Genomic DNA, 14,897 nt, shown 5'->3' with positions numbered 1-14,897 from the left:
TTGAACCATTCATGTCAAAAAAAAAAAGAGTGTTTTTTTTCCATTGGAAGTGTATTACTATAATGGATAATAGACTACTATATCAACAGTACTTTTATTAAAGAAACAAAAAACCGTCAACGTTGGCATACTAATATGTAGTTTTGACATTCCTTTTATTCTTCGAGAAAAAAAAAAAAATCAAACAAGTTTAGATATGAGTTCTAAAGAAAACATCTTCCAAGGCTTCACTGTAGTTGTAACATTATGAACAAAGGCTTGTAGATGTAAAGTATCACCCTCTTGCGTAGAGTTGACTCCTAGGTCAACCATCAAAAACTTCTGCCAAGTGAGTGGGTTTTAAGAACTAAAGTCAATGAAGCTACTAGAAGTGTTAGCAGAAAAACGCTTCATAGCATTGGTATTTGGAGAATGTGACGGCTGATTTCACATACAAGATTTAAGTATTTCGAAGGCCATACATGAAACCGTTATTTTAACAACGGAATGACCAGCACTTGTGTAGAATGTGGAAATTCTGTACAAAATTTATATACCCAATACAGTAAAGATAATATTCGATTGACAACTTGTGTAAGTTGACCACGGGATCCAAAGCAAATGCCCTTCCAAAGCTAATGTTAAATTTAGCATCGTTGTAATAAATTTGCAGACAAATATATTGAACATGATTTTATTATTATATTCATCGACATGTTATTGCATAAGCCGCAAGTATATAGACACCTTTTAATTAACAGAATAACCGAACAAGACGGCGTCGAAGTGAGTGAGATGGCTTGTTTTTATATGTAAAGTAACATACGTCTGATATATTTTGATAGCCGCATGTATTTAGGTTTGCAATACTGCTGATCCTTTTTGAGGTTTGTAAGTAAAGCAATACACGATCGGCTTTTGAAGTCCCCCCCCAAAAAAAAAAGATTAATTGTGCTTTATCTTTTAGACATCAAATGGTTTAGATTAGAGAGATATTACACAGAATATGATTCAAAATTCATTCAACAACCACTTTATTATCAATACCTTTACATTTTAGCACTTTGCATATTCGGTAAAAGTTAGGATCCTATCATTGGATATACGTTTCTAACATTGTCTATCGCATTAGAGTTCATTGTATTTCATTGCTGTATCAACGTTGCTATCAGATGGTACTTCCGAAACCAAGAGAAGAGGATAAGGTAAAATTGGGATAATAAAACGATGGCGAAGCTGATTGTAACTTCCTTTCCTTTTTTTGCAGGTACAACTACGTTTCGATGGCATTGATTATAATAAAACGATGGCGAAGCTGATTGTAACTTCCTTTCCTTTTTTTGCAGGTACAACTACGTTTCGATGGCATTGATTATATCCAGTTTTGGGAAAATGCTGTTAATCTTGATGGTTATCTGGGATTACAAGCAGTTAGAGTATTCATGGCTGGTCAGTATCATTGTCTTGGCTTCCAACACAGAAGCATTATCGGGTATGGAAGTAATACATAAATTGTGTGTTTTTTTTGACATTAACAATTGTCTCTAGTGTACATGGATATACCCTATTTTCAAACGTTAATGATAATTTCATTTGGTATACTCGGTAGAATTTGTGCGCAATTTTTATTTTTAAACCTGACGTATTTCGACGATACTATTGAAGGCGTCTCTTACCTTGCAAAGTCAAGATGGGTAAGCATATAAAAAATAAAGAAATCATTTGTCTATTGAGACGGGTTTTTATATTGGTAGCGCTACTTGGTTGTTGAATGTGGATAGATGACTACCGAATGTCATTTCTCTTTACCTATATTTTACCGCGTCATTATTTGTTACTTTGGTAGAGCTGTAAAAGTTGAGACATCATGTGTTTTATTTTTTAAACATTTGACTTTAATGACGGTAGAGAATTTAAAGCAACGCCGACTATCCAAGAATCTAATATGCTGCGGATATTGGCGGTTATGCAGTTGTCGAGAGACAAGATTTAGTTTACCGGTTAGTGCCTAACAAATACCAATATGAAAAATAATGAGGTTCAACTTATTTTATAATATGAAACTTCACTGAATTATGTAATATTTTACTTTTCACGCTGCTTTCGAAGAGATAACTACTTAATATTCACTCACACCTGGATAAAATGCATCTCATTTTGAAGGGTTACATGCACCTTTTTCTGACAGACTACTTAATTTTACTAATCTCCTCTGTCACCCCCCCTTTTTTTTATAAAAAAAAACTACAAAACTAACTATGACCGATCCATACGGAACACCCTACACTCATGATGCTACAGATCTCAAATACATGCAAGTTTGCATTGAAGAGGCTAATAAATCGATTCCTGCCCCCCAAGCTTATTGTGTAGGTGCTGCCATTGTTCGTCATGGGGAGTTACTTAGTGTTGGTTACTCACGCGAATTACCCGGTAATACACATGCGGAGGAATGTGCTTTAGCAAAACTTGAAGACAAAAATTTGGAAGACTGTACTATGTATACTACCATGGAGCCCTGCTCGGTCCGATTGTCAGGAAATAGACCATGCGTGAGCCGAATTATTGAGGCTAGAATAAAGCGTGTCGTGGTTGGCGTAAGAGAGCCTCCAAATTTGGTTAGCTGTGAAGGAATTAGCCTTTTAGAACGAGAAGGAATTCAAGTTCTGATTGTGCCCGATGTACAAGATGCATGTTTAGCGCCAAATCAACATATTTTGAAACAAAAATAAAAAGGAGAGGGGACGGGAAAACAAGAGTTTTTATTTATTGATACAATAGGAAAAGAGATGTGATTTATATACTATACAATTTTTCAAACTTTAATGCTAAACTCTTCCCCATCCGTAAACAAGAAGAAAAGAGAAATCCAGGGTGTATATAAAGTATTTTTGGTCTAATGAATTTTCCTTTTTTCTTGGTTACAATTGGATGGTTTGTTGGTTTAAGAATCAAGAGGATGAAAATTTTTTCTTTCTTATAGCTGTCTTAATTAGACAGCGTTAGAAGGATAAACAAAGTGTTCGATAGGAACAAAAGATTCCTTGATGGTACGAGTAGAGATGAAACGAGTCAAAAGAGACCAAGAACCAGCCTTATCATTAGTACCGGAAGCACGTCCACCACCGAAAGGTTGTTGACCAACCACAGCACCAGTACATTTATCATTGATATAGAAGTTACCTGCGGTATTACGCAACAAGTTGGAACCCTTTACAATGGAGTCACGATCCTTGGCAAAGAAAGCGCCAGTCAAACCATATTGAGTGGTTTCTCCAACAAGTTTGCAGGTTGCTTCGAAATCAGCATCCTCATAAACATAGATGGTAACAACAGGACCAAAGATTTCTTCGGTCAAGGTCTTGGCAAACTTGTTCTTGGTAACAATGATAGTGGGCTCGATGAAGTAACCGACAGAGTCATCACACTTACCACCAGCAATGATTTCAGAATCATCATCTACGGCAATATGATCAATGTAGGACTTGATCTTGTCAAAGGCAAACTTGTTGATAACAGGACCTGAGAAATGATGGAATTCGGTGACAGGGCCTTGAGAGATCTTGGCATGTTCCTCAACGATATCCTTCTTGAACTGAGCAAACTTGGAAGAGGGAATGTAAGCACGAGAACAAGCAGAGCATTTTTGACCTTGGTACTCAAAGGCACCACGAATGGTTTGAAGAGCAGCGTGACGAACACCATCTTCATCAAGAGAAGGATGCAACAAATGGTAGTTCTTACCACCAGTCTCACCAACAACACGAGGGTAACTCTTATAGTTATCAATATTGTTACCAATCTCTCTCCACAACTTACGGAAGACATGGGTGGAACCAGTGAAATGAAGAGAGGTAAAATCAGGAGAAGCAATAGCATGACCACAGATTTCTTCAGCAGGTCCAGGAACAAACTGAATAACACCAGCAGGCAAACCGGCCTCAACAAGGATTTCATAAACCAAGTAGTTAGAGTGAACAGCACCAGGAGAGGGCTTCCAGAGAACAACGTTACCCATCAAAGCAGGAGCAGCAGGTAAGTTACCACCAATGGCAGTAAAGTTGAAGGGAGAAACAGCCAAAACGAAACCTTCGAGACCACGGAATTCGGTACGGTTCCAAGTACCAGAAGCATTCTTGGGAGGTTGTTGAGAATAAATTTCTTCTGCATACTTGCAGTTGAAACGCAAGAAATCACAGAGCTCTGCAGCGGCATCAATTTCGGCTTGCCAGATATTCTTACCTTGACCAAGCATAGTAGCAGCCATGACCTTGTATCTAGAAAAAATAAAAAAAGTATTAGCTTTTCGGGTGACACAAGTTTCTCACGCTTTACTATGCGACGCTTGTTTCCTTACCTGTACTTAGTGGCTAATAAATCAGCGGCCTTCAAGAAGACAGCAACGCGATCATTGAAAGGAAGGGATTCCCACTTTTCTTTAGCAGCCAAAGCACCATCGATAGCTCTTTGGGTAAGAACAGCATCTGCCTCATGATACTTGGCGACAACAGACTTGTGGTTGGAAGGGTTTAATTGTTCAGAAACCTTACCGGTAAAGATCTTTTCACCATTGATGACAACAGGGATTTCGACTGTACCTTGAGCAACCATAGCCTTTACAGCTGCTTCAATCTTGACTCTTTCAGCAGAACCAGGAGCATAGTTGAGCTACAAAAAAAGATAGAAATGTCAGCGAACGCGATTACATTGTATGCATTGTTCCATTTCTTACCATAGGCTCGTTGTCGATTTGAGGTAACTTAAAGTGGGCAAGAGTAGGAGTGGCCATTATATTTTTATGATAGATAAAGATAAAAGAAGAAGAAAAAAGGGAGTTGATGTCAACACGGACAGCTTTTATAGTTTCATACTGTCAATCTATGATTGGCTCACCTAACGTCAAGTCTAAGTCCCCGCGTTTCCCTTTTTTACTGTTTTTAAGCCCGGCAATTCCCGGAAATGCGTTTGAAGCATGAAGTAAATTGTAGGCATTTAAAAGGCATCTGAAAAATGAAATACCGCTAAGTTTTTTTTTTTTTTTAAAAATAAAGATTACTGCTATCTTGTATGTTCATCTTCAAGCAAATGAACGATTGCAGTTCATCCTGTCAAATCAAACAGATAAATATACGCACAATATGGTTTCCAGGTAAATAGAGTTTTAGGGAGGGAGGAAGGGGTTTCTATGGTGGCATCGGCAACTCAAAGATTATTTTGAGATCATCTAAAGCAATTTAGACGTTGCATACAGAAAATGAGTTTAGCACTATAAACAAACAAGATTTAAAAACAACACTAATTCGAACGATAAGGAATAGATTTTTTATTTAATTTTTGATAAAAGATAAACAGACGTCAAAAAAAGGGAGGTACCAAGATGAGGCATCCGAAATTTTGTATAATCACGAAAGCTGATTGGTTTTACACTGTGGGAAAAAACACTACTTTAGGTAGTTGGATTATTACTCAAATCATAAAATTGATTTAATAAGCCCATCATGCCCTCTTTTTTATCAATCGCGTCTTCTTGTTGGTTCCATCTTTGGTTTGCTGCAAATGAATCACCTAAATTACTAGGTACAACATCAGGTATGCCATATTGATTTAGTCGCATTGGTTGCTTCTCGGGTCTCCTCCTTTCAACTTGTTCATCATCGGAATCTTCTTCTTGAATATGAACATGCCTTTTTTGATTCTTGAATTCCGTAAGTCGAGACAAGTACATTGACCCACCTAAATCTTGTGGTATCCACTTGGGATGATTGGCCTAGATTAATTCGTCAGTTTATGAAAAAAAAAAAGATGATTCATCTTTTGGTGTATTACCTTGAAGCTGATGAAGCTCTTTTCCATCTTTCCTTGCTTGCTAAGGTAATACTCGTCCTCCGTGGTAACGCCTTGCACTCCGTAATTTACGTTACCATGTCTCTCAAAATCAAACTGAGCAAAACTACATACATACCCCAATCCATCCACATGAATTGTAAATTCTCTAAAAAAGTCCACTATCTGTTCTGCACTGGTTGGTAAAGATAAGCACAATACAAGCGGAGCAAAGATTACACTAGTGAGCTCTTGCAAAAATACACCCACTTTATAATCAAATAGCAAGCAAAACTCCCCTCGCACCTATTAGGACATAAAAGTTAAAATCCGAATAAACTTTAGATTGACTTGTTCTTTTACTTGGTCCGTATGCAACTTGTGTTTCCATTCTGCGGGTAAATAATGTGTATGTTCCACAACTTGTCGTAACAATCTCTCGGGCTCGAACACTTGATTTTCATCAGGTATCATTCCTCGTGTAACAGCGAATATCGTTCCTGTGATGCCCAAGTAAAACAAAACTGTCCCATTCGGTGTGATTTCAAAATTGAGTAGTGCTTCAGAATCAAACAGAGTAAAAAGTGCTAAAACACCGGCAAAAGATCCTGCAAGAAAAGATACAAATCTAATCATTTTTCATGGGGTTAGTCTCTTCAATTTTACTCTTTCCCCCCACCCCCATTTCTTCTGTTGTTAAACCTTACTTTGCTGCAAGAATAGTTTTTTCTTTGGGAAATTGGTTGATGTAAAGATTAGCGAATTCATAACTTTGGCTGATACGATTACGAAACAAATGAGGTAGTTCGTTAAATTCACGAAACTTCCACTTGGCAAATGGCGTATATCCCCTTGACCCCATTTCTCCTGGATTTTTGTGATATTCCTATTATAAAATTTATCAGTGAATTAGGAAGGGGGTCTTTTGAGATCACTTTTTTACCTCAAAATAACGAAAGAAAAAGTGCAAAATCAAATAGGCGAGAATAAAGGGCGACAAGGCAAAGTTCAATAAGCCCATAAAAATAAATCTTCTTTTCAATCCAGCTACCAAAACATGCTTGTTCTTTTCCTTTAAAAATCGCTTTCTCATTTGGCCTCGATGATCGAATACAAACCCCAATAGACAGAAAGTTAAATTCCATTCTAGATCTCTTGTGAAAATGTGTTTCTTGTTTAAATACGGTAAAGGTATGGTGATATTCAATAGATCCTTGTTAAATAACGCAATCAAGTAATTCTCTTTTCGCATAATTCGACTTGCAACATCGTGTTCTGTGAGTCGAATATCGGACACATTGGGGTTGGTCTCTCGTATATCAATAATACGATCTAATACAGTTTGCCATGATACAGTTTGCATATCTTGCTATATAGATATAAATATATATAAAGGGAGTCAGTTTTTGGCGTTCATGTAGATCTTCAACAAAAGCTTACGTCTGGAATAAGTAAAAGATGGGTATAAAAATTATGCATTTCTTTCAGCATTGGTATGTCTGTTATAAATCGAATTCCTTGCCAGATCCACCATGCTACAAATATTGACAAGAATAAGAATTTTGTAGCGGAAAGCCTATATTAAAGTTAATCATACGCCCAACAACAAAGACTTAAAGAGGCTCACTTTGAAATGCACTGAGGCTCAACGACGTCAGATAGCTTGTGTCGAGATGTTATTTCAGAGTAGTTTATGCAACCGATTAGAAATGTTGAAAAGAGAATTATGAATGCCAAAGTTCTAGAAGAGAAAGGGGGTCAAGACAAGGTACCACTGTTTGTTTTAGAAACTTACAGCAGGTTCAACAGTCTAGCTAATAATATACAATAAATGCCTTTTCCCTGAAAATATTCATACACTCTATTAAAAAAATCGTCCATATTTTCTACATTAGCCCAACGCCACATGGTACGATCATAAGTAGTGACATGGTCTCTTGTTGAAGGTCTATGATGGGTCTGTATTGGAGATGCACGCTCCAGAATGAGAGATGGTGGAGCTTCCATGTCTTCATTGTCCGAAGAGTCAGTGGTTTGAAAATACGGTCGTTGCAGACTACCGTTTAGATATCTGCTGTTATCAGCAACCGTTTCATGGACTGGATTTAAAGTAAATTCTTCGTCGTCTGAATACTCTTGTAATAGTCTTGAATTGGACATGCCATGTATTTCGAGGGAAAAAGGTGAAAAAAAGATAAGGGCATACGTACTGCGGCTAGTGAATGTCTCCAATCGCCCCACACACAGGTGATGCTTCAGCTGTTCTGTCAATGGACAGTCACGGAAAAAGGGAAACTCCATTCATGCATTTCTGGTGATCTTTCAATGTTCAATCGGCGTCCAAAAGAAGCAATTAACGCATTCGCACTTTGAATTCGAATAAAAACTAATATTGTTTGAACGCATGTAAATTGTATTTTTCTTCATGACAATCAAGTTATTTTCGTATCGAGTTCTTTATTAAATATTTGTTTTCTTGAGAGGGGTTTCGGGGGGTAAAACCAAAACAAACTTTTATTAAAAAAAAAAAAAAAAATTGGGAATATAAAAGGCACATTGAATCTCTTTGTTTCTCTCTTCTCTACCACTCAACACATCCAATGTTTCAATATATCTTTCTGCTGTTCGTTCTAGTTCAAATCGTTTTATCTGACGATATTTATATTTACGGCCCTCCTCAAAACGGTATCTATCACCCAAAAGATGTCATGGACATCAGATATGCAGGTAAGAAAGGGAAAAAGCGTGAATTATTGAATACTCTATTTACACTAAATTGTCAGTGCATTCTATGGGTATGACAAGAATTTGGTCTGCTTCTGCTAAATTGACGAATGTCGAAACAAACACAACAATTGAAGGCTTTCCACTAACAAATTGGACAGCAAGTAATAACACTCAAAATTTCTCTCATGATATTTGGACAATTCCCGTTGATATGCCAAATGGAAATTACTCCATGTGTGTAAGCGGAAAGTAGGTTAAGAAATCATCTTTTTTTAAATATATATCTGTTCGCCAACAGTCTTATTAACAACTCGCTTTAGCACAACATTTATGTGTTCTAAAAACGGAAACGGTACTGGTAATGTAGATAAAGAATAGAAAAAAAAGGGGGTATGTTAATATTAATTAAAAAATCTCTTTTTTATGTAGCTCCTTTCGAGCAATGCCATTCAAATATCTATAAATATACCACTTTTATTATCAACAATGGCACACTTGAAGAACAAAATAAATAAACTGTATAATATGGGTCAAAATCGCCCACTGTTTCAAAGAGTTACTACATGCTGCGGTTGCCAATATTTATGAGTTTTAGTGTACCTTTACTTCAAAAAAAAAAAAAAAAAAAAAAACAGCATTCTGGCTGTTACAAGCACACCAAATTTTGGTCTTTTATTCTGTTTGCGCGTCTGTTCATATTCTAATACAGTTGTCATAGCAACTCTATCCAATGTATCTACCCACTGTTAACAATTAGCATGTAATATTTATGCCGTGTGTGTTGTCCCGTAACGTCGATCATTTTTTTTTAGATTCAATGAAACACCCCTTTATCATTTATTTATTTTTATACTTGGGTTTCTCTTTTATTGGCCTTGCCAAGACGTATTTTGAAATAAACTCCCTCGGTATAAAATGGACATGATTCCAAAGATTGTTAAATTTCAGTTTCCTTGCTAAAAAAAGGAAGGTTCCATTTACTGACAAGGGGAAATGATAAACCTACGCTAAAGGCAAAACAGCTTATTCATTAAGAGCTTTCTGATGGATTACATTTCCCACTTCGTATACATGTACTTTTTGACAAGCATGCTACAGAAATAACGTATTTTTAAAATTATGCGTATCACCTATAAAAAAAAAAGTCTACCAGCAATAGCTTTTAAGGAGGATTTTGTTTTATCTTAACATTCACTATCATTGTTTTTCAGGTTAGAGCTTAAAAATGCTATATCACCAAGAATGGTTTATCCCACTCATTTGCATGATCTTTTTGTACAGATTAAAAAATACATCACTCTGATAAATTTCATCCAAATGACAAACTATGGGCATGTAATGTCTTCAAATATATTTAATCCATAATTCCACATGCCTCTCTGGGCCACAGTTTTATTATTTGTGCAGCCAAAAGATTTGAGAAAAACAATGTCCAAGGCAAGGGCAGTTACGATTTTAAAACTATGTTGATGACAGTCTGAAAAAATAGCTGATATCAATTAAATACACTCCGCTTTTTATGTCTAGGAACAATTTAAAATTTACAGGAACATATTCTTAAAGTCATATATGCTTACGGATTTAGATACCTGTGCAGGGTAATATAAAGGTGACAGTATTTGGGTAACAAAAAATGCACGAAAGAAATTTTTTGATTATCATTGAGATATACTCAAAGCTTCAATCAGCGGAGCATATGACTAAATCAATTATTCTTCACACATAACCATAATGTACACTTCTTTTACGGCTAAAAGCTTCAGTGGTATTAAAACCACGCTAAAAATGAATGATATCATTGACAAATACACCAGACGTATCGCAACCCCGTATATCCCTTTGGTCAAAGAGGCTGGATGATATCAAAAATTTTGGAACATCCGAAATAGACCAATTTTTTAAAGCTTTGGAGACAGTAAACGGCTTTACAAATTGCATGAATAAAAGGTAAATAATAATTTGATATGATGACGGTCTGGATTGTAAGCCCAAATTCAACTTACGCTATTTAAAACTACTTTGTTGGGGAATGTTTGATTTCACAGCCCAAGCATAAAATAAACGGATTTCTTTCTGTCCTTTTTGTTATATCAACATATGATGTCAGGAAACACAACGTCACCCACGATAAGAAGCATGGAGCAAAAATTACCTACACCTGTAAATTGTCTCATGGATCAAACCGACATGTGTAATTAACATTTACCATTATATGAATTAGATGGCAGACATTGAATCAAGCGTTTCCAGATTGTTAATGACAACGAAAAAGCTTCTGGAAACCTTAACTGCATGGTCTGCAGGTCAAGTCAACGATACACAAGTGTATGACGAATATAATTTGCTGGAAACTCATTTTACAAGTGCGACACAAGCGTTTGAATCTGCATTGTTACCAATGGAGTATGTTATTTGTTTTATAATAAAATCAGAAAAATGCAATACTAATGTGAAAAAAAAAAAAAAAAAATTAGCGATATGCTCCATTTACCCGATGATTTACGAGCTTGTTTAAACGACGCTTTGTCTAAAGAGCCGTCTTCAGCCACATTAGAGCACTATCTACCCTCTATTCGAGATATAATATTACGTTTATTGCAAGGATTGAAAGAGAGACAATCGCTGATGAGGGAAAGGCTGGAGCCTACTGCCAAATTATCGCCAATTATTACAACACCGATGCCATTGCCTTCCCCTTCATCCTCCACAGAGCATCCACAGATACCCCAGTTACCCATATCTCCTGCGGAAGAATTCGATATGAATGATCCATCAACAAAAAATGCTGTAAACGCATTAAAATTACAGGAAGACTTAGCGGGAAGGTCATCAGTGCGTAAGACATCGAACTTGCACAAAAAAGGTCCGTACTTTTTTCATCGAATCATAAAAAAAAAAGAAACTAAACCCTTTATAGGATTCGTGATTGCATTATATTTAAAAATGGGCGACAGAATAAAGAAGGTCAATGTAGATGCATCCGGTCTTTATATGTCTGCATTGCAAGCGTTATTCCAAGATAAATTTGGCTGCACTGGGGATGTGATATGGATTCTGGATGGAGAATCGAATGTAGAATATGAGTTGGAAGATGTTTCTGACATCAAACCTTATTCGATACTATCCATCAAGGGTAAGTTCACAATAGAAAAAAATAGAACTTAATGGAATTTTATTAAAAAAATAGTTTAAAAAGTAGACAAGGATAGCACCCTGGATGATGAAATGAAAAGTTTATTTAAAGAAACTCTAAATCAAGTCAGACAGACCATTCAAACAAATAAAGCTCCAATTATACCCACAGCAGAAAAGATTAAGGAGCAGCAAGAGGAAATTAGCTCCTTACGTCATGATCTTGTTAGTGTTCGCACAGTCTACCAAGATTTTAAAAAAGACACTGAAATAATGATTCACGAATTGCGCGAAAAGAGTAAACAAGAATCTCTTCATACTGTCGTCATTATGGACCCTACAACACGTGCAGAAATGAACTCTAGTCGAGAGGTGACGCAAAAAGCGGCTACATTAATTACAAACAGACTAGAGACCTTACAAGACACCATTGACCAGATAAAAACTGACGTTACACAGAAACGGTGCAGGCCCTCAAAAGCCCAATTGGATTACTGTAAAAAAGAGTCTGAAACCGTACAAATAGAAATGAATGATTTGGTGAATAGAGTTAAATCGGTCAAACCCATCTGGAAAAAGACATGGGAAGTTGAATTACAGCAGATAGTAAAAGAGCAACAGTTCTTAAAAGAACAGGAAGCCCTTTTAAACGACTTGAGGGAAGACCATCAATCACTTGAGCAAGTCTTAAATCAATTATTAAAGATATCGGAAATTCAAGAAAGGAAAAAACAGTCAGGTGTCTCGTTGTTCAATGTAGCTCCAGCAGAAGAAGGGTTCGAAGGCATGACAAGCGTTATGAAGCAAGTCTCAACAATACAAGTGGATCATTCTAGAAGAGTCAAAGCATTAGCGGAAGCGGAGAAGTCAAGGTCTAAAGAACTGTCTCAAAGAATAGATGCGTTTGAAAGAGAGTTGACGGACTTTGTTGTTCTACGCAAATTGAAAAACACGGGTGGTGCTGAGGCTGTCGATAGGCAGAGGCAGGAAAAGGATAAGGATTTAATTAAACAAATATTTGTCGATTCAAATGCATCTCTGGCTGAAAAAAACTCTAATCATGATGATGAAACTCCCCTCTCGCAATGATGAAAATACACATGTTCACCCCTTTTGAAAGACAATAAAATGACAAAAGAATCGAGATACCCCATTGCGTGTGACAATAAGTCTGCAAATGGACATGAAATGACGTTGAGAATTAATTCCTCGATTTGTCATTTTCTTATATAAACCTTGTATCTTTTGATCTTTATTTATTTATTATCTCTCTCTCTTTCTTACTTTTTACAACAAATATGAATTTCTCAAATATCTTTACTTCAGCTCAAAGCTATACTATCACACTTCCTGTTGTCGATATTTCTTCCAGTTTTTGTGACTGTTGTGGCGTTGATGTTGTTCAATTTAGGTATGTAAAAAAAAAAATGATAATCCCTTATACCTTTAAACTAACATTTACACATTTGATAGCCATGAATTCTGGTGTCGCCACTCAAATTAATATCCAAGAAACAACCTACTCACACCTCCACACCTTGCTATATACATACATTTATTCTTATGGTCATCCTTTTAAAACTGTACATATTTCTCATATCCAACTCAGTGGAAATCACGAAATTTTCACTTTCTACATAACTATTTAGACAATCATATTTAAAATAAAAAAATTTTAAACAGAAATATATTACTGTTACCTAATAATGACGATATGTGAAAATGAAAGATCATCGACGTGTAACATTAACCTTTAGTACCTTCATCAAACTCGTATCACTTGACAAAATCTACACTTAAGTATCTGTCTTTAATAAACAGTTTGTATCGCAGCTAATGACTCATGCAATAAGTAGAAATAAATAGCTATCACCAATGTGCCTTAAAACCTTAATACCTTTCTTGTAATAACGACCAGCTTTGTATTACCTTATTGTTGGCTTTTAATATGGCTATATGGCTATAGGGGTTCAAAACAACTCTCACGTGTAATGCGTTACACACGATTCAATAAAAAAAAAAAAAATCTCTGGCCAATGGTACACACTTGCCCCCCGATGGGATCTCTGTAAAATGTCACCACCATCGAACTGATGACTAAAACTAGACCCAGTTCGGTGAGTTTACGTTCTTTTAATTATATAGGTGTCGATCACCTATCTACTGGGTATCTATAAATGGTTATTCTATAATCCGTTCCGGCTATGCGGTTCCCAAACATACACGGGTCAAAACTTTTTAATCCCCCCCCCCATTGGTATGCCAAGGCCACAGTTTACGCTCTCCTAAAAATGATCAGCCGTATTTATTTAAATTTCTTATGTTAGGAGTAGTATATGGAGATTCATGTTTGGGAAGCATCCGGACATAACGATTAAACTCCATATGACTAGTGCCGCATCCCTCTTTTTTAATAAAGAATGGATTATATCAATGCATCATATGCAAGTGATATAAACAGTTGGCTTTATGATCCAAATGGCTAAATATGCCTCTTTTAGTATTTAAACTAAAATGAATGGAATGCGTTGTTATAAAGACGCACAAATTGTTACTATCACAATTGTTATGGTCTGTTATAAAATAATGTGGAACAACTACCAAAGTAAGAAAGAACCGAAATGACAATATAGGCAATATGACCAGCTTAGCTCCAGGAGAGCAAGTCATAGTTCTATTCTGCGTCCAGGGGCATGCACTGTACACATATACTGTTTATGTAATCAGCATATTTAGTATTAGTGTTTCAAATGACGTAGGTGACCCATATAGTAGTCTTTCTCTCTTATGCGTAAGACGGAAGATACGCACTGTAAAATCACGTTTGCCTGGATAATTTAGAAGACGTGTTACAAGTTGGGAGGTACAATTTTTATGCCCCGGTTTCCAGAGTTTACGACCGCTTTATTAATTGTATCGCACTCAACTACTTAATTTACAATAATGTCGTGGAACATTTGCATAATGTGTCACGCTATTGTCTTTTTTTTATTTGTCATATATTTAATCCACATTTGGCGCGTAGATACTGGCCATTTATATGGTTGTAATATTGAGCAGTCAGCACATTTCTACATGTTTGGGATTTTCAAGATTGGTAGTGGGAGAAAACAACAAATGAGTCGAGCACGCTTCTATGTTTACGAGATCGTTACTCTATGCTTCATCATGTAGTGATTTCAGGTCATTTTAACCAAGTTGATATTATGGTTGTCATTATGCATATGTTCCCCTAT

The 14,897-nt window shown here is 36.2% G+C and overlaps 6 protein-coding genes across 6 annotated transcripts; 4 read left to right on the top strand and 2 right to left on the bottom strand.

Moving 5' to 3' along the window:
• The first annotated feature begins 482 nt into the window (after window positions 1-482).
• On the top strand, window positions 483-2,140 carry EV154DRAFT_501623 (Arv1-like family-domain-containing protein). Its single transcript, XM_051600715.1, has 7 exons — window positions 483-573; window positions 631-765; window positions 825-870; window positions 947-1,054; window positions 1,112-1,184; window positions 1,326-1,471; window positions 1,528-2,140. The coding sequence occupies exons 1-7, from the start codon at window positions 487-489 to the stop codon at window positions 1,683-1,685; spliced, it is 753 nt and encodes a 250-aa protein (XP_051459992.1). The 5' UTR covers window positions 483-486; the 3' UTR covers window positions 1,686-2,140.
• On the top strand, window positions 2,141-2,714 carry EV154DRAFT_501622 (cytidine deaminase-like protein; the record flags this gene model as incomplete). The annotated part of the gene is made up of 1 exon (XM_051600714.1): window positions 2,141-2,714. The coding sequence occupies exon 1, from the start codon at window positions 2,238-2,240 to the stop codon at window positions 2,709-2,711; it is 474 nt and encodes a 157-aa protein (XP_051459991.1). The 5' UTR covers window positions 2,141-2,237.
• Window positions 2,715-2,841: 127 nt separating this feature from the next.
• Window positions 2,842-4,817, bottom strand: EV154DRAFT_146366 (1-pyrroline-5-carboxylate dehydrogenase). Its single transcript, XM_051594088.1, has 3 exons — window positions 4,712-4,817; window positions 4,337-4,647; window positions 2,842-4,256 (listed from the first exon to the last, which is right to left on the bottom strand). Exons 1-3 carry the CDS (start codon window positions 4,766-4,768, stop codon window positions 2,972-2,974), a joined length of 1,653 nt encoding a protein of 550 aa, XP_051459990.1. The 5' UTR covers window positions 4,769-4,817; the 3' UTR covers window positions 2,842-2,971.
• Window positions 4,818-5,278: 461 nt separating this feature from the next.
• On the bottom strand, window positions 5,279-8,077 carry EV154DRAFT_501617 (APG9-domain-containing protein). The gene is made up of 8 exons (XM_051600713.1): window positions 7,598-8,077; window positions 7,430-7,543; window positions 7,243-7,378; window positions 6,746-7,171; window positions 6,510-6,688; window positions 6,166-6,430; window positions 5,806-6,108; window positions 5,279-5,746 (listed from the first exon to the last, which is right to left on the bottom strand). The coding sequence occupies exons 1-8, from the start codon at window positions 7,960-7,962 to the stop codon at window positions 5,426-5,428; spliced, it is 2,109 nt and encodes a 702-aa protein (XP_051459989.1). The 5' UTR covers window positions 7,963-8,077; the 3' UTR covers window positions 5,279-5,425.
• A 315-nt stretch (window positions 8,078-8,392) lies between these two features.
• On the top strand, window positions 8,393-9,033 carry EV154DRAFT_549898 (uncharacterized protein; the record flags this gene model as incomplete). The annotated part of the gene is made up of 4 exons (XM_051604897.1): window positions 8,393-8,529; window positions 8,586-8,778; window positions 8,850-8,887; window positions 8,959-9,033. Coding segments are annotated over exons 1-4 (432 nt in total), but the record flags the coding sequence as incomplete, so codon positions are not given.
• A 1,582-nt stretch (window positions 9,034-10,615) lies between these two features.
• EV154DRAFT_146226 (actin interacting protein 3-domain-containing protein) lies at window positions 10,616-12,758 on the top strand. Its single transcript, XM_051594086.1, has 4 exons — window positions 10,616-10,932; window positions 11,004-11,392; window positions 11,447-11,662; window positions 11,729-12,758. The coding sequence occupies exons 1-4, from the start codon at window positions 10,751-10,753 to the stop codon at window positions 12,748-12,750; spliced, it is 1,809 nt and encodes a 602-aa protein (XP_051459987.1). The 5' UTR covers window positions 10,616-10,750; the 3' UTR covers window positions 12,751-12,758.
• The last annotated feature ends 2,139 nt before the right edge of the window (window positions 12,759-14,897 follow it).

Source organism: Mucor mucedo (assembly GCF_025094135.1).
Source record: "Mucor mucedo strain NRRL 3635 chromosome Unknown EV154scaffold_24, whole genome shotgun sequence".
NCBI classification, from domain to species: domain Eukaryota; kingdom Fungi; phylum Mucoromycota; class Mucoromycetes; order Mucorales; family Mucoraceae; genus Mucor; species Mucor mucedo.
The sequence above is the reverse complement of the archived record's forward strand: the minus strand, read 5'-3'. Positions and strand labels throughout refer to the sequence as shown.